General features: G+C 34.7%; 1 protein-coding gene across 9 annotated transcripts in view; it reads right to left on the minus strand.

The window, feature by feature from the left end:
• The window catches only part of BLTP1 (bridge-like lipid transfer protein family member 1), a 202,584-nt gene that overhangs the window by 70,889 nt on the left and 112,298 nt on the right, over nt 1-19,397 (minus strand). For 6 of the 9 annotated variants that reach the window (XM_069557468.1, XM_069557475.1, XM_069557470.1 and 3 more), the window contains 10 exons: nt 17,495-17,735; nt 16,218-16,360; nt 13,581-13,800; nt 12,957-13,115; nt 11,033-11,208; nt 7,964-8,139; nt 5,032-5,738; nt 4,357-4,596; nt 3,763-3,856; nt 1,796-1,846 (listed from right to left, as the gene is read on the minus strand). In XM_069557468.1, coding sequence (XP_069413569.1) covers nt 1,796-1,846; nt 3,763-3,856; nt 4,357-4,596; nt 5,032-5,738; nt 7,964-8,139; nt 11,033-11,208; nt 12,957-13,115; nt 13,581-13,800; nt 16,218-16,360; nt 17,495-17,735 — 2,207 coding nt within the window. The remainder of the gene's footprint in view (nt 1-1,795; nt 1,847-3,762; nt 3,857-4,356; nt 4,597-5,031; nt 5,739-7,963; nt 8,140-11,032; nt 11,209-12,956; nt 13,116-13,580; nt 13,801-16,217; nt 16,361-17,494; nt 17,736-19,397) is intronic. The other 3 variants (XM_069557472.1, XM_069557473.1, XM_069557469.1) reach the window with 1 other exon arrangement.

Below are 19,397 nucleotides of genomic sequence, written 5' to 3' on the forward strand. Positions count from 1 at the left end.
AGTGGTCAAAGTCTTTTTAAATAGATGACTATAAAAACCTATAGCATGCCAGGCATGCCTCATATATGCAAAAAGTTCACAGGAAGTGACCAAGAAGTTTGGTTTGAGAATTCATTGCCAGTGCTGGTCTATTTGACAAAGTTCTGCTAGATGCACTCTGAATCTAAGTTATAACAACCACAGTGTCTAATGAGGCAAGGAGTTTTCCTCATTTTCTTTTTCTTCCTGTGTCCAGACAATAGGGCCTTATAGGTAGACCAGCCATGCTTATCCATGCAGGTTAAGAATTTGAGGATTTAATTTAGGGCCTCATTATCTCTATCTCCAACCCCACCCTATTTCCTTGACCAATCAAGCCCAAACTTTAGGGGCAGGAAAAGGAAGGCACCTGACCCATGCTGCCTGCCTCAATTCAGTTTTGCCTGAAAATCTCTACAGTGGGGACACGGAGTGTTATGATCACATATTGTCTAGTTATCTATTAAAAATCACTGGAACTGTCTTTCCTATTTGGCAATTGTACTTTATATGTTAACTCTCCTAGCAGGAAGGCCTGAAAAAGGAGGGAGTAGGCCTATAAAATGATATTATGACAGAACTACCTCTCATTTGCTTACCGTTCCATCTCTGAAACCTAACAGAGTGTGCAGACAATAATTTGTAACCTAGAATCCTAATTAGTTGAGTGGATGAAGATGTGATCTTCAGTCATTAAAAAGCATCCTTTCTAAAGCCATGTGTATTTTTTGGTTATACATCCAGAGAACTCAGTGATAAAAAAAGAAACAATCAATCTTCCCTAGCTATTACAAATACTAAAGTGGAAATCGCTATTTTTTTTCTATACCTTTTAACATGATATTAATATGGAAGAGTGGTTTCCAAAAAATAATCGATTTTCTAATTTAGTATTAATGCATTTATTCTTTATTAGTACTTTAGTTGGCTGATGAAGTGATATAGATCACAGATAATCCCCAAAAAGGGTTGTTGATTGATGATATTTTGTCTATGGCCTATTATCAATACACACTGAAATAAATCTCACTAGTTATTGATAATCTTACTAGCCTAGAACAAAATATGCAGATTTAACTAAATTTATTCAGCATACTTGAATTTTATAGAAAATGTTCAAATAAATAATCAGTGCTAAGTAACATACTAAATTGTCATGGTGGTAAGATTCACATGACAAATATTTATACGTAATGCTTGGTATAGCTCACTACCACAAAATATCAGATATACCTAGGTAAAATCAAGCCAATCAAAAATATTAAAGTAAATACAGTACAAAAGCCACATATAAAATTTGACAATAGAGCAGCAAACTCTCTACATCTTAAAGACAGAATTAGAAGGATGAGCAATGTAGATATTTTCATATATTAGTGTTTTAATAATTAGTTTTGCAAACCTGTCAAAACTCTCTTGCAAAGTTAAAAATTTCAGCTTCGATTACCACATCCAATATTAATGGGATTTGTGATAATATAAATTTTAATATTAACAGGTCTTAAAGAGCACAAAGCAACATAAAACTACAATTTTGAATATTTTAACAATAAAACAAGATATGAATTACCAAAAAGGTAGTTCTTACCTGTGTGTTTTCCATGAATATTAGCAAACTATATAATCTATGAAAGGATCTATATTAAAGCTACAAAATAATAACTAACTACATACATTCACAGCCATGCAGATAATCTAAATATTAATATTTTATCTCTAAAACTATCCAATACAATGTTAATCACAAAGTCCATGAAAAAGAATAATAATGACATACAGAAACTCTTGTTTGGCTGTGCTTGTAGGAGATGTAGGAAAATCCTCCAGTCTACAGATGAAGATTCAAGAGAAAGCAGGAAAACAAAAAGGAAGCAAATAAACATTCATGCATAAATTAGTTACAATATGACCAATCATCTGGAAAGCTTTTATTTCCCATTTTAAAAATTTTCACTTGAAGAACTTTTTCAACTTTTTGAAGTTCCATTTCCTTTTAATTGAAACTAGAAATGAAAACCCAAAGAATAAATTCAGAAAGTCTTATTAACACTATTAGAGTTTGGTAGTGAGTAATAAATAAAGTTTTATTTTTTTAATGAAAAAGTTAAGGGATCTGGCTTGACCTCTTTTTTTAGAGGCAAAAAAATATCAACTAATACTTAAAAAATTATTTTATAAATATGTTTTGCAAATTTAGAGACTATTTGAAGCCTTCTCTTAGCTAATGGAGATAAGAGTTTTGAGAGGATGGAGTAAATAAAACATGGGAGACATTTAAGGAAATCTGTTATATTTCTGAATAGGTTAAAGTAACCATGATACTTTAAATTCAGAGTCAACAAAGGAATCATGAAACCTAAGTCTGTGGTGACTTTCTTTGAAGCATCATAGTGAGGTAGAAGGTGTGGAGATTCAGGCACCTCTTCTTCCTGACTGTATGACTTGAAGCATTTTAGGAAAACACTCTGATCTTTCCGAATCTCTATTTATTTATTACAGTGGGGATAAAACCGCCCCAGTTAATAGGATTGTAGTGAGGATTAAATAATGTATATGAGGTTTCTGGTCCACAATAGATGCTCCTTTAGATTGTAATTATACATAATAATACCCCTCCTCCCATTCTGAATAGTCAGAAAATATCTATCTCACAACTACTGGAATTTCTGGTTTTTAGAAAGCCAGCTTAGGAAATGTGATCTGGACCATTTAAGCAGCTATAATGAAATATACTCTTTGGTTCTAGATACACAAGTCAAAACTGCCCCAGCAAGATTTACATATCCATTTCAGGAAATGTTCCCCAAGACAGTCATCATATTACCCACATATGAAATGTCATGAATAGACCTGTAATGAGTCAATTTTTGACTAATATTTAATTTTTATAACACTGAACTAGATCCTCTATTTTGTCAATATTTAGCATGACAGATGCTTTAAGGGACAATAGCAGGACATTAACTAGTTACTAAAAATGAGCAAATTCTCGAAATTGACTAAATTATCAAAATACAATTTGTAGTCATAGTATAAAACTGCTCCACTGAAGGGAAGTTAGGAATGAAGGTATATATTCCCAAGTGTATGAGCAAAGTCAATGGTTAAATGTATTGACAAGTAATTAGTGATCTAAATATCATGTGTAAAGGTAATTATTATTAGAACAATTTTGGACAGATCCACAAAGAGAACATGAAAAGGTGAGAGCAAAGAGTCAAAAGAAAAGCAATATGGAATGGTATACTCACTGTAGAAAGCTTATTTATACTATTAGGAGGGTCTCATAGGCTTTAATGTTAAATACTTTAAAAGAAAAAATGGCAAGATAAAGTTTTGAAACCCAGCATGAATACTGGGTAATGATTAGTTAGTAAAATCAAGAGACAGCCTATTTTATTATAATTTTGTTTTACTTATTTGAGTTACGTGAGCTCTTGCATCTTATATGTTTAGCTGAAATTTACACTGTAATCATTTTTCCTGTTACACAATCTTAAAATGTACCGGCAGTCAGTTTTTTAGGGTGGCAGGACTGGCAGTAAACCAATTTTATAAAGAGAGCAAATAATTTTTTCTGAAAAAAAAATTCATTTGGTGACATTCTTAGTGATAGAATCACAGTATCTGGCAATATTATATAAACCTCAAGCCCTACTAGGTACGGGATTCATCCAATGAATTTTAAGTTTCCTATAAAACTATAACAAACAACTTTAATAATCAAAAAGACAACACACTTACTGTATATTTGGTGTAATCCCTTCAAGCAGCACAATATTAACCCCACCGATATGAGCAGTGGCACATGTCTCAGTCATCTTTTGATGTAAAACATCTTAAAATGTGGAAAAAAAAACCCAACTCTGAATTCTGGAAATTTAGTTGCACTTCATATTAAAATTTCATTTCATCCATAATACATTCAGTGACAAAAGATAATTTTAAAGATACAATGAAATTTAAACTATTCGAGAACAAATTTTAAAAAAATTTCCTTGAAGGTTTTTTCTTTCCATCCATTCACATATATGTATGTGTTATGTGTCAAAACTGGAATAATGCAAAATATGTAGTTTACGATGCCGTTCATGCATTAAAGAGCCTAATGCCATTAAACAGCCCAATGACATTTTAAATCTCAGAACTAGTAGCACAGAATATTTAGAAAAATTTTAAACCATTAAGAATAGGAAAAAACTATGTACACTAGCACTCTTGATCCATATAAATGGGAAGTTCCATTTTCTGAAGAAAAATCACCACGTAGGAATTTATGAGACACGGCATTGGCTTTCTTCAGAAAAGTGGCACTCCAGTATCAGGATGTTATCATACCTTTCATTTTTTCCTTAAGTGTAAAACTGCCATGAATCCTCTTCAGTTCCGATTCCATTGTTAGCCCACCAATGTCTGCCTCCAGGTGTGTGCGGTTCACCATGCCAATCCCAAACACTATCAGAGTAACATGCTGAGGTTCAGCAGTTACCAAACTACGTTTCCTCTTAGTCACACTAGTATTGTCTTGTTCATTCTCAAACACAACTTTACATGTCGGCTCTGTAGGGCTCCGAACTCCTGTAAGTAAATGGAAATATGTGGGCTTAGATACTGCAAAATGGAAGGACGCTACCTTGCTTTTCTTTCCTTCACACTCCAAACTAGCCCTCTTTGTCCTCTTCTCCACTAAAATGATTTCTGAAAATTTCCACTATTTTCCCATGGTCATATTTGAAAATAAATAGGAGACTCAGGTATTTGAAAGCAGGTCTATCTGAATTCTTTAGGAGCTGACTGTGTAAAAGTTAGAAAGGATGGGAAAAGGGGCAGTAGAATATCTGATCACCATCACTGTTCTCTCTCCTTGGTGACTGCCAATTCTATGCTTTCAATTATCCATTTCTTATAACAATAAGAATACATGATGAATAACCGGTCTTTTTTTCTGTTTAGTATTTTTTTAGTATTATTGCTGTTCTAAACAGATTTTTTTAATATAAAAATATCCATTACCTGCTGGTCCAAATGTTTCTGAAGATTTTTCCAGTATTCCTGTTGGATCAGAGATAAGTGAATAGAAGTTAAGCAATTTATACATATTCTGCCAGCACTCAGCTGAAGGCTCGCTTTGTTCTGATACCGTAATTGAATCAGAGTCATCCATGTGGATAGTCATATGATCCACCACATCTTTTGAACCTTTCCTAGACACTTTTGAAGTTCTTCTTTCAGATCTTCCTAATGAATTTTTGTTTCGAGACTCCTTTTTGTTATTCTCGTTGTTGGTCCGTTTGTTCTTTGTATTATTTACTCTATTGCCACCGTTAAGACTTCCCCTAGAACTGCGGCTGAAGTCGGATGAGCGGAAGTCCCGGTGTTTTCTGGTTTTGAAAGTAGGTGTTGGGGAAGCTGATCCGGCTGTGTACCTGCTAAGTTTAATGTCAGTCTGAGTCGCTTTGATGTCGTCTATCATTGTACTAAATTGATGAATGAGACGAACTAAAGCCATATCTACATGCTGGCTTATTGACTGACAGGAAATAGTAAAGTTGCAGTGAAAAGTATTATAATAACGCTTATTGAGATCATGAAAAGAAAGAGCACTGGTAGAGTTCTGAGGGGTGCACACGGATTTTTCCATTACAACAGCGCTGATGCTAAAGGTTTCCAACATCAATGCCGGTTTGAACTCAAGTGGAGGAAGATTCACATGGCCTTGCCTAAAAATGTGGAAAAAAAAAAAAAGAAAATGACAAGGTTTTCTTTCTTTTTCCCCAGAATCATAGAGTCTTTATTAACTTGTTAGCAAAATAATCTCCAAGGTGAAGTATGTTCTAAGTCAACACACTTCTTATTTTTACAAGTTGGAAACTAGGCCTTAAGTCTTCTTTCTTGATCTTATTCTACATCGAGTCCAAATCACACTTATATACAATTCAGTAATTTTATGTATGTTAGAATAGCTATCACCAAAAACAAGTGTGAGAAATAACAAGTGTGGGCAAGGATGTGGAGAAAAAGGATTCTCATACACTGTTGGTGGGAATATAAATTGGTATACCACTATGGGATACAGTATATAGAGATTCCTCCAAAAATTAAGATTAGAACTACCTTATGATCCAGTTTTCTTACTTCTGGGTGTTTTTCCAAAGAATACAAAAACACTAATTCTAAAAGATATATGTACCTCTGTATTCATCACAGCATTATTTACAATGGCCAAGATATGAAAACAACCTAAGTGTCCACCAATGGATGAAGAAAATATGATAGACACACAAAGTGCACACACACACAGAATACTACTCAGCATAAAAAAAACGATGAAGTCCTTGTCCTCTACAACATGGATGGAACTTGATGGCATTATGCTAAGTGAAATAAGTCAAAAAGAAAGACAAATACAGTACGATTTCACTTGTGAAATATAAAAAACAAAAAGCAAATAAAATAAATTACCAAACCAAACAAAACACACACAGATACAAAGAACAGAATAGTGGTTACCAGAGAGGTAGGTGCTGAGGTAAGGGAGGGGAGAACAAAATGAGTAAGGGAACTCAGATGTATGACAAAAGGAAACTAATCTTTTGGTAGCAAGCATGCTGTTGTGTATACAAGAGTAGAAACAGAATGTTGTGTGTGTATATATATATAATGTTATAAATCAATATTAACTCAATAAAAATAAATTTTCAGAAAGTAAATGGAGTTATAAAAGAAAACAACTGAGTATGAAAATGTTGGCACTTCCATCTAGAAACTCTAGATATGCAGCTCATGGAACTCAGAGAAGGCAAACTTACTGGCATAAAGATGTGGTCATGACAAAAGGGATGAAGCTATCCCAAAGAAAGTGATGGGGGCTGAAAAGAACTAGTGAAGACATTTTACAACACTGAAAGTGCAAAGCTAAAACACTGGAAATTGCTTAGAATGGAGTATGACATTTGCCAAAGGACAGAAAAGATGCTCCTTCTGTGTTGTAAGCTACATGATGTAAGCAGACAAGGACTATACAAACTACCCTCTAGTTTTTAAAAAAGAAAACATTTTAACTCTCAAATGTTTCCAATGTTTTAAACTGTATGCACAAAATATCAGTTTTATTATATTTTTTATTTTCCTATACATGTATAATAAACAGTAAAAGACTTTCTAATATTTTAAGAAATATTTTTCCAGGTCACAAAACCAAGGTAATTTTCCCCATTAATCTTAATAATCGTTAAGGTCACTTCTGCAGTGTTTCAGCTTGCCTGGTTACTGTTATGGTACCATACTACTGTGAAAGACAAGGCTATACTCTCAACATGGTGTCTACTCTGTTCTTAATGGAAAATACTACCTGCTACCAGTCAACTCAGAAAGGAGGTCAGGAATAAATTCTATGAATAATATATAAAATTAATCCATAAGATCATAAAATACTACTACAACAGTAAATAAAGTATATTTATCAACATATGTGCTTTGGCTGACCCTGATACATGTAATTTTCATGGCTTCCCTGGTGGCTCACTGGTAAAGATTCCACCTGCCAATGCAGAAGTCATGAATTCGATTCCTGGGTCGAGGAGATCCCCTGCAGAAGGAAATGGCAACTCACCCCAGTATTCGTGCCTGGGAAATGCCATGGACAAGGAGCCTGGAAGGCTATGGTCCACGGGGTCGCAAAACAGACATGACTTAGTAACTAAACAACAACATACATGTACTAACATCTTACAAAAACATATCTAAAAACAGGTCTCACAACCTAGTGATAAAATCAACAAATTATTAAGAAAACATAGCAACTATTTCTGTTAAGCGGAAGTTATCTTTTCATTAGGCTGTTAAAATTACTTCCACATAAGCACTAGAAGAAAGCAAAGTTAAAAAGCAGATATTACAACTTTTGTACAAATTTTTACATATAACCAATAATAATGCAAGACACCTTCTTGCTCTTTTGCCTTTTCTCTCTTTGGCCGTGTCTGAATCCACAATATCTGCTCTAAGGCAGTCCAAAGTCCCTGAAAATGAAAGGTGTTCTCCGAAGTACATTCGGTAGCAGAGTGGCATTGTGTCCTGTGACTGGATCCCTGTATGACTCAGAAGAGGTTTGAAAACAACCTAAAAGATATAACACATTTATATTAGCTCAGTTTATAATTCAACATTTATTGTGGCTATTTTTCTTACATATTATCTCAGTACATATTATTACTATACTGTGAAGGGAAAAAAAGGCCTTGAATAATAAATATGTTCTAATTTTACTTAAAACTTAGTATTTTTGAGCACCTACTATGTGCCAGCCATCTTCACATTAATCATAAATACAAAGTTCCTTGATTGTGCTTGAGTGAAAGTACAAGGAAAATAAAATTAGTTTAAATCATTCTACTTCTTGTTTTAAAAAAGGCATGGATATCTACTGTGTTTCCATAAATATCTGCTATAAAAGGTTCAGAAAAGAGCTTATCAATTTGCTGTTAATATAAAAGCATTTATATGTTGTATTTTTAATAGTTGATCTATTTTTAAATGGTATCCCTTGGTTGCAAAAGTCATTTAACATTTGCTGACAAAGAACTTTTACATTTTAAGTATCATATATGCTGTGGAAATACATCACTCTGGCCAAGTCTCTAGTTAACTGAACCTCATAGTCACTAAGTGCTAACCCAAATAAAAGCAACTCTATGTATTCACAGTAGATCAGTAATAATAATCCTGACTACTCATTCTCTGCTGCATGGTTCCTTTTCCTTCCTCTACATCCTAAACTGCCTTCATTGACTCCCTTCTCTTTTTCACCACACATTCTCTTTTCCCGAGCTTAAAAAAAACATCTGTCAAAATGGAGATGTGCCATTTTTGCAGTGAGCCTCCAGTCTACATTTTCACTTGTCTCTATGTCACCTCATTTGTTTGTGCTTAGGAAGACAGGCTACTTACTACTCCTGTGAAAGCCTGAAGGTCTAGAATGACAGAATTCAGACAATTCACTCTACACTGGAAATTTAGGGAGAATTTTTCTCTCCCTTGTATATTTGCTTGGCATATGCTTTCTTGGGTTTACTCTTTCTTGGATTTGATCTTTCATCCCAAAGGAAGCACTCTTCAAGGTTCAAGCCATCCTCCATCTTTCCTAATCTCTGTTATCTGTATGACCCCTAGTTAATCATGCAAACCCACCAGTCATTTTAGTTCTTTCCTTTTCCCATCCCAGATTACCATCCTAAAAGGCTTCTCTGGCCATGGAAATAACCAATGCTTTAATTCCGAAGTTAGGGGACTTCCTTTTTCTCTCATATTCTTACCTTAAACTCCTTTTCAGCAATTTCCAAGACTGCATATTACATCTTATCACCTCACTTATCTTGCTACATCTGCTTTGGATTAATCCTCTTCTTCTATTCCTGCTGCTGCTACTGCTGCTAAGTTGCTTCAGTCATGTCCGACTCTGTGCGACCCCAGAGACGGCAGCCCACCAGGCTCCCCCATCCCTGGGATTCTCCAGGCAAGAACACTGGAGTGGGTTGCCATTTCCTTCTCCAATGCATGAAAGTGAAAAGTGAAAGTGAAGTCGCCCAGTCATGTCCGACTCTTCGCAACCCCATGGACTACAGCCTACCAGGCTTCTCCGCCCATAGGATTTTCTAGGCAAGAGTAGTTCTATTCCTATAGCTAAGCTAATAAGGACAACAAGAGGTTCTAAATAACTAGACTTTCAGCAGTATTTGGTAATCCTTCTGTGGATCTGTGGTGAGCTCTCTTTCAATTTCACTCCAACCTTTATATATATTTAAATCACCTTACATAGTCTTTTATTGTATTACTTAATATTACTGTCTCTGGTCGATTTTAGAGTTTTATATTTAAAATACTATAGTTGTCTCTAAAAATGTGTATTGGATGCTAATAAATACCATGAATGTTTATCCAGGCAAAAACAAACATAAAAAATTATTTCTTTTCTCTTAAAAAAAAAAAAGTGAAAGAATCCCTAAAATAGACTCCAATTTATTGGAGTATTGAAGAAGTAAATCTCAAAAAAGTTTAAAAGTGCCTGACACATTTCTTAATGTAAGTCACCTCCTACTGTGATAGAAAACTGAGGCTGTAAATTTGCAAACTTATCAGTACAGTTATGAATTGTCCATACTGCCTTCCCAAACATTCTCAGGGGAAAAAGTACATTTTATGTCAAAAAGTTATCTCTCTCTATAAAGGACTCTAAATTCCAACACTTCTCATCCCTCTCTGAATCTTTCTCTATCAGTTTGCCGCTTGTTTTTTTTTTTTTTTTTTTTTTTAGAACTCTCTTAATTTGTCCTAAATAAAAAATATGCTCAGGTCTCCTTCATCCTGAAAAGATAACACTTCTAAATACCTATCTCCCACTCTCTCATTTGCCTTGGAGAATTTTGTTTTCCACTCCCCACATTTAGTCAATTAAATAAGACCTCCATTGTATTTCTCTTTCACCTTATCAAAGGCATGACCACCTAAGCTAAGAGTTTCATTACCACTTCTGTGAGCTATTTTATTAACTCATCTTTTAACTTCTAGTTTCTCTATTTCAATCCACTTAACACATTGCTACCCATACAACATTTTCACATGTACAATTATTCTTCTGTTCTAAAATCTTCAATGCCTCCACATTGCTCACTCAAGCCTTCACAGAACACTTAAAACTGTAGGAAATGATTAAACATAACTTTCTAGTCCTATTATTTAGCCAGTCTCTATCCCCAAATAACAAGAATGTTGCTGTATGAGGCAGACTAACTATATACCATTCTTCAGTTTAATGAATATCTATATATGCTTAATTTGTATTTATAATTAACCTATGTACTTTTTAAAGGCTCCTCCTTTTACATGAGGGCTTTAGGCAGATAGGCAAGGAAAAAGATTTTCAATGGAATTCCACATGCACACACTTGATGGTTCCAACTGCTAAGTACTGCCTAATACACAGTCACTATAGTTAGGGGAAAATGGAGTGGCTCACCTGAGCATCAGCAAGCTGTACAGCAGGAAAACCTTGGTTGGCTTCTTCTACACCTGCCACATCATCCTGACTAGTGCTATGCTGAGAATGTGTCCCGTCCAAAGTATTCTGGTCACTAGACAAGACAGTGTTGAAATCTGAGGCTGAGGGTATTGTAGGAAGATTGGGTGCAACACCTAAAAGAGTAAGTATTCAAAAATAAATTCTAAATTCTTGGGAAATGAAAATAACATAAAGGGATACAGCAAAGTAAACTTATGAAGCTTGTATTATATTACCAGACCATTTAAATTGAGAAGGAAAAGAAAAACACATTTTCAGGTTATTTTACAGACACTAATAAAAAGTGAAATTAAACTATATTTTCAGAATAATATCACTCATCTTCATACATGAAGTATGTATTAGAGCCAGTCAGTCCAAAATATAAAACTACAGGGCTGGAAGAACTTTGAAAAGCATTCTGATATCCCATCAGCTTTGCACAGAGGAACAAAATTATAGATAGGAGCATGGTTATATGGCAAAAACTATGTCACAGAATCCCCACATATAATTTTCTTCCTAACTATTATTTCTCAAGGCAAAACAAAAATAAAATGGCATCTCTTCTTTCTTCTGTACTCTGTTATCTATTAACTCGTCAGGCAACAGATCTGTGATAGAGAGAAAATGTTCCTTTTGGCTCTCCTGAAATTTAAACTCTGCAGTAGTGAGATTAGCTGCAGGAAAGTGCTCAGAGCTGGTGGAAGAACCAGCCTTCTATCTCCTTCAGTCAAGGGCTAATACTAGGAATTGGCATATCTCTGCACACCTAGAGTCAGAATTAGAATTGGTTGCAGATTCAAATGTGGTCCACACACCAGCCAAAAAATAAAACATACTGAGTAGTCATTTATCAGTCACTTTTCATAATTTCATATTTTTGTTTGAATAGAATTTAAAAGTGATCCAAATAGATGTTACAAAGATTAACTTCAGCTGCCCAAAGTAACTAAGAACAAAGGCTACTTCACATATTCTTTTAAAAAATATATACACACTTTCACAATAAAATCATACATACCTATAGGACATTTGGAAAAATAAGAGAAAAATAGAAAATGATAGGAAAGGACTGACTCCATTTATGTTATTGGAAATAGCCACCAGTATTTCTTTGTGAATTCTATGCCTGTTTTCCTGCTACTTATAAAGACCCCTTTAAAATAAATTTTCGTTATTTGTTTCCCTCCTTAAGGGCAAGAATCTTACTTTATTGCTTTTAGTACTTCTTTAGATTTAATTAAATATTTAAGTAACTATAAAGAGTATGTGCTGCTGTCCTTAGTTGTTCTATCATGTCTGAGTCTTTGCAACCCCATGGACTGTAGCCCGTCAAGCTCCTCTCTCCTTGGGGATTCTCCAAGGCAAGAATACTGGAGTGAGTTGTCATGCCCTCCTCCAATGGATCTTCCCAACCCAGGGATTGAACACAGGTCACCTGCATTGGAGGCAGATTCTTTACCTTCTAAGCCACCAGAGAAAAATGTTTATTATTATTCCGCAGAGGAATCTGGATAAGCTGAAAGTATTTTCTGTATTGTAGGTACATGATATCGTCATTATACTTTGCATTTTTTCATTTATCTCCTTTTGATACTTTGAAAATTAAACCAGACACATTAAATGGAAATTTTAAACTCTTTAAATTATATATATCTCACATTTGACATATTTGCCTTTCCATAAGAACACTAAGCTACTGCTTATGACTCTCTCAATTGCAATATTATCAAAGGCATTTCGTAAATGGGACAATTTCAACTACATGGTAAACTTAAATCTTTGAGATAGTTTTAACCATCTTTTGAAAAATAGGATTTACTATAACTTTACATGCACCCCTTAGACAGTTAAGTAAAATAACATGATAGCTCAATACCTGTTGGGAGACTATTGTGTCCTGATTTTGTGACAGGAGACTCCTGTACCACACTTCCTCGGTTACCCACAGCATTTGACATCCAGTTATAGAAACTCACAGACGATGGCTCAGATAACAAGGGGTGTTCAGATAACATATCAGAGGCCATTGTGTTTCCTGAAAATAAAGTTTTACTGAGTATAGCAATACTTATGTATTCAGGAGCAGAAAATGTGATTTATGTAATCATTTTTAGAAACTCAGGTTAAATTATCTTCCTTTTGCATATGTCTTTAAAACTCACTACATACTCTTGGCATTTGGATATTAAGGCATTAATAAATAATTTATTGAGACTATAATGAGAATAGATTCACTCTTGGCTGGTCTAGACAACATTACACACCATGCCTAGGTTGAGAGTAACAGCAAATGCTACAATTTAAAACTGGAAACTAAGAGACACCAACAAATTAAATGGAAGAGTTTCCCACAAAACATTCTCAAAGATAAGTTGTCGTACAAAAGACTAGGTATGCATCCAAAATATATATCTGAATAAACATAAGTCCTACTTTTTTTTGTTTTGTTTAAATCTCCCACAGAGAGATAAACTGATAATTGTCAGAACTAAGGATATACCTGTTCTCGTCAGGGAGCTACTTTTCACTGCTGCACTACTTCTCTGAGGGGTCCCTTCCAGAAGGTTGTGCAAGCTTGGAAAACTTCCGGTCAGGTAGCTGAGTAGGCTTTCCTTCCTTGGACTCTCCTTAACTGGTACTCCTGCACGTCCCACATGCACTGGAGAATCTGTGGCAGTGTCACCACTGGTATAGCTCAGAGAATGGTACGGATGAATGCCCTACAGAGAGAACAACATGGGGTTCTTTCTTATGCACATAAAAAAGACTACGGATAACCACAAAGACTCACTGTTTTTATTACTACATTATTCACATTAATACCACAGTGTCTACCTAAACAGTTTGTGTCTACTAGAACTGCAGTGAATCTCAAATGTATGTAACAATGTTCTAAAACTCTACAGTACAATGCAAAGGACAGCATTTAGTATCATTCACTTAATTTTAACAATGATTAACCTCCCTTTGGGGGCTTCCCTGGTGGCTCAGTGGTAAAGAATCTGCCTGCAGTGCAGGAGACACAAGAGACAGGGCCTTGATTTCTGGGTCGGCAAGATCCCCTGGAATAGGAAATGGCAACCTGCTCCAGTTTCCTTGCCTGGAAAATTCCATGGACACAGAAGTCCAGCAGGCTACAGTCCATAGCGTCACAAACAACTGGACAAAACTGAGCACACTCACAGCTACAACTCCCTTTAAAATCTAAAGTGGGAGTCTAGTATCAAGACATATATCCCAAAATTCTTCATACTATACCACCCTTCTCAATACTCTGATAATAAATCTCTGTGCTAAGACCTGATTCTCTGAAAAGTTCTAATATGCCAAAAAGAATTTTCAGCAATTCTCTGAAGAAAATTAAAAAAATCAAAAGTTACACAATTGACCAATCTCTATCTGATCTGTCACATCTAAGACTGGAATTCCAGATCAGTTTAAAACAGTACAAAGAAAGACCATGCAGACAGATATATCCTAATAAGTGGAGATCTGAAACAAAGTACTTTTAAATTTCTGTTATTTTTTTTCATAATCCATAAACAAAGGAATCTTCAAAAAATTTCTGAGAACAGCATTAATAGCAATGTGATCAGAGCTTTTGGAAAGATCATAAACCAGGAATAATTCTAGGGCACATGTGTATATCTATGACTGATTCAAATTATATATGGCAGAAACCAATCCAACATTGTAAAGCAATGATCTTCCAATTAAACATAAATAATTTTTTTTAAAAAGAAAAGGAGTAATTCTAAGACAGATTAAGGGGCTGAAGATTTAAAGTGTCCCAGGCTTGTAACTATATTGCAGAAACAGAATAAGCCTTATAGCCCAAACTTTAAAAAATGTATATCAAACTGTCATTAAATGTTTTCATTATAAGAACAATGCTTACACAGAATAAAACTTTCAAAAGCACAAAGACTAGCCAATAAAAAGCATCTCCTGAACTCCAGTCTACTAGATCCCCTGCCCTCAAAGTCCTCTTAACCATTTCTTATCTATCCTTCTATAAATAATTTGCCTATATAAGTACATATACATATTTATCCTTTTTAACACAGAGATATATATTGTCCTATACCTTATTTTTACTTGAATCAATGTGCTTTGGTGATCATTCCATGTCCATTTAGGGATCTACTCTATCTTTTTGAAGTCTTCATAATATGCATCCATATGAAGGTATACTATTTATTAGTTCTCATTTATGTTGCTTCCATTATTTTCTTATAAACAGTGTTGTAAAGAACATTCTTGGACATATGTCTTTGAGCACTCGGGTTAAAAGGCATTATGTTTAAAATTTTACAATTAAAAATTGACAAAATTGCTCTTCAAAGAGGTTATGCCAATTTACACTCCCACCCAGTACTTGTATGAATGAAAATGTCTTTTTTCTTACGTGCTCAACAACATACACTATTTAACTTTATTAACTATTTAAACTGTATATTGATCATGCACTACCAGTAAGACTTCTCATTAAAACTAATAATTATAAGCTGATCAACATTTTTAACATTTCTTCTACTTTATTTTTTTAATTGAAGGATATTTATTTGCATGACAGAATTTTGTGGTTTTCTGTCATACATCAACAAAAATCAGCCATAGGTACACCCATGTTCAACACTGTTTTTTATTGAATATATGTGCGTGTGTGTGTTAGTCACTCAGTCGTGTCCGATTCTTTGCAATCCCATGGACTATAGCCTGCCAGGCTTCTCTGTCCATGGAATTCTCCAGGCAACAGTACTGGAGTGGATTGCCATTCCCTTCTCCATAGGAACTTCCCAACTCAGGGATCGAACCATGGTGTCCTGCATCGCAGACATATTCTTTACTGTTTGAGCTATAGGGAAGTCCTTTCACTGACTACAGCAGCGAATACATTGAAAAGACAGCTCTAAGGCTTGGTAATTAAAGGAGTCCTCATTCAATATTAATTACTGATTGTTAATATAATTTTCTTTGAAATGTGTAAACTATAAGTTACTAAGTATGTTAATCTCAACATAAAAGCACTATTTGGATATTTAGGGTGAATACCTAATATTTACATTTGAGATAACAAAAGCTTAGGTCTTCTCTGTAAGTGGAAGTAACTCTAACAAAGACAGCAACAATGTACCTTTATTTTTAATGCAGAGTCACTATGGGTATGAGTCTTAGAAAGCTTCCTCATTATCTCAGCTCCAGTAACAGGTCCAGAGCTACCAGGTGGAGGCCGGTTGGCTGTTCCCTCCAGTAGCATTGTGTGTTCACTGACTGTGGCTGAAACAGTACAAAAGAATAAGTGGGCTATAGATTATCATATAGTCTTGAAACATCTTGAAACATTCCAATGTTCCCGGTGGTATAGCAAAACTCAATTTATTGAAATTCAATTAATTCAATTGAATTAATTAATAACTCAATTTATTGAAATTCAATTAATTGAAACATTAATTATGGATTCTGCTAAAATGTTCATTCTTCTTTCTCTTATTCTTTCAACCCCAATCTTTTCATTCAATCTCAAGAAAGGAACAAACAGCTTCTAATCTTTCACATATTTCTCCCAAATGGCATAGAGATTAAAAACCAACTCAACTATACTGAAGAAAGAACAGAATGTTGACAAATTAACCTAGGTATCTGCAGACAATTAGAAAGAATATTTCTGCACTACTTTTTTCAATTTTTGGTTAGACTTGAAAATTTTCAAAATAACAAAAATCCAGCCTGTTACTCATAAAATACTTAGTTGTTAAATACGAAGTTTCAAAGAAACTTTTTTAAAGCTTGGTAAAGTAATATATATCAATGTTCTGAAAGCTCTAATTTTAAGATTACTGTCCTTTTCCATGGTACTTTTAATATTTTTTCAAAATATCATAAATTTCCATTGAATATTATATATCATGATAAAAATTACTCTTTGAAAAAGCGTTAAAGTATGCAAGTATTTCTGAAATGCATTATCTACTGCCTCTGTCCTGCACAGTCATAATAATGATAGAATTATAGGCTGAATGTATACCTCTAAACATTACACAAATTCAGAATCAAACCACCAGGTAAAATTCAAATCTACAGAAGACTGGCGTAGGGAATTTGATAAACAGAAATGCAAATTTCAAAAAATTCATGTGTTTCACTCAAAATAGTCTAGTTATACAAAGATGTCTCTTAATTGTACTAGATAGGAGAAGAATTTCGCTGCATTTCTACTGCATTTCACAAAATTAAACTTCAAAGTGAAGTGTGCATAAAGATTCCAACATCATCACCATTTATTTGGACCAACACAAATCAGACTTGTATAATTAAGCCATGATATTTTCAAATATGGGACAAAATGTATTAAAATTATCAAAATATTAGGTTCCGAGTACATAATAGCCAACAAAATATTTACAGAATTACCTGCATCAAATTCAAATTCTGCTCCATCAGCACTGGTATCACTTTGAAGACCACCTCCATTGTCCAGCCCAAGCCCATCTTCATGTTCATGGTCCACAGCTGACTGAGGTTTCAGGGACTGAGCAGGTCGATGTAAACTAACTCCTTTAAAGGCTGGTGTTACCACAATAAACTTCATCCACTGCCTTGCCAGTGCAACCAAACCTTTCTTTAAAGTTACCAGAGCGGGAAGGCCATCACTCTGTGACAACAATGACATGGTTAGGAGTCATCTTAGCGTAACAATAATAATTACTATTTAGTGCTCTATATGCATTTATTCACTTAAATCTCTTAACTCCCATTTAGAGATGAGGAAACAAGAATTTATATGTTGAGTCATTTGTCCAGGTTTACACAATGGTGTCACTATTTCAAACTGATGACAGAACTTACTCTCTAGACACAAAGTTGCATCTTTCCATAATAAACAACACAGCATGGGTGCATGTGTGCTAAGTCACTTCAGTCTTGTCTGACTCTGTGCAATGCTATGGACTGTACCAGGTAAATAAAAGGCTAAACATGGGGTATAAAAGTGGGATTCCCTGTAAGAAGCATTCAATGCATTTCACCTGTTTTGATCAACTGAAAATTAAATGTATTTTGTGCCACCTGGAATACTCATTAAGCAAAGAGCAAACAAAAACATTTCCTTCAAATATTAGGTAACTACCTCTATTTTAACATTAAAAAAATAACAAATTTTTATAGTTAAATGATAGACAAAGGATTTGTAACTGTTTTGAAACAAATATATTATCAGTAACAATTACAAAATTTAGAATATATTTTATTCCACATAGTGCTGATTTTAAGAAAGAAAACTTGCCTGTTGTGGACTTAGCCTAAAGGAGAAAATACCCAACTCCTCTCCTTTGCCTTTCCTACAATTCCTTGTGTTAGGAGTAATGGTTATGACTGAAGAGAGCCACTTACTATATGGCAAGAATCACTCATTTACTTTCTGAGGAATATAAGGTTCCTTAGCCTTCCCTTTCATTTCTAGATTCAAGGAAGCAGGGTCTCTTGTATTTCTTCCTCTTACATGGAAACCATATCCTGGCAGAGCATCCATCCATGCAAAATTCCTGCCATTCTTTCTGTTCTAATTTCTCTGCCTATGCCTAGATGGGCAAGTTAACTTTGCACTGTGGCCTCCCAGTCTTCAGTTCACAGAGTGGGAGTAGAAGGCACTATACTAACCTAAGGTCTGAGTACCTTTATGAAATCCATAATTTACTCCAGATTCTTTCATTAGAGGTTATCAGGAACATGACTGGCCATCAACAGTACTGATACATTGATTATTAATTTAGCTTAACATTCTTGTGTATTCTCTGTTGATCAGAAGCTTGGAGTGGAGAGGGAGGTGCTCAAGCTCTAAGCTCTTAACCATGATGTGTTACTTTCCATAGTGCTTTTCTCGGGCAGAGATATACTGGATCTATTCATATAGCTATATATTCCCCCTCAATTATTAATTAGTACTTATTAAACATTTATGTGAAATACGACTAATGACTACTCTTTTGCTTGCAATTCATTATACCTTTGGCCTCTAAGATGGTCTTTCCTGGTTCTCTTCCTTTCCCCTGCTTTGTGCACTTCTATGCACTCTCTCCATCCCCCTTTCACTTCAGTATTTATTGAGGATCCATCCCTGACCAGTTTATCACTCAACATATTCTTAGAAGACTCTTCCATGTTCACTGCTTCTAACACCTTCAGGCTGGCAACACCTAAACCATTAATCTGAGCCCAATCTTGTCTATAAACCTGGATTTCTAACCAAATTTCTCCTTTGGACTTTCCTTACTTATCTCAAACCTTGTGTGTCAGTGGCTAACCAATAGAATAGAAT

This window comes from Ovis canadensis, chromosome 17, assembly GCF_042477335.2.
Source record: "Ovis canadensis isolate MfBH-ARS-UI-01 breed Bighorn chromosome 17, ARS-UI_OviCan_v2, whole genome shotgun sequence".
In the NCBI taxonomy this organism is placed as follows: domain Eukaryota; kingdom Metazoa; phylum Chordata; class Mammalia; order Artiodactyla; family Bovidae; genus Ovis; species Ovis canadensis.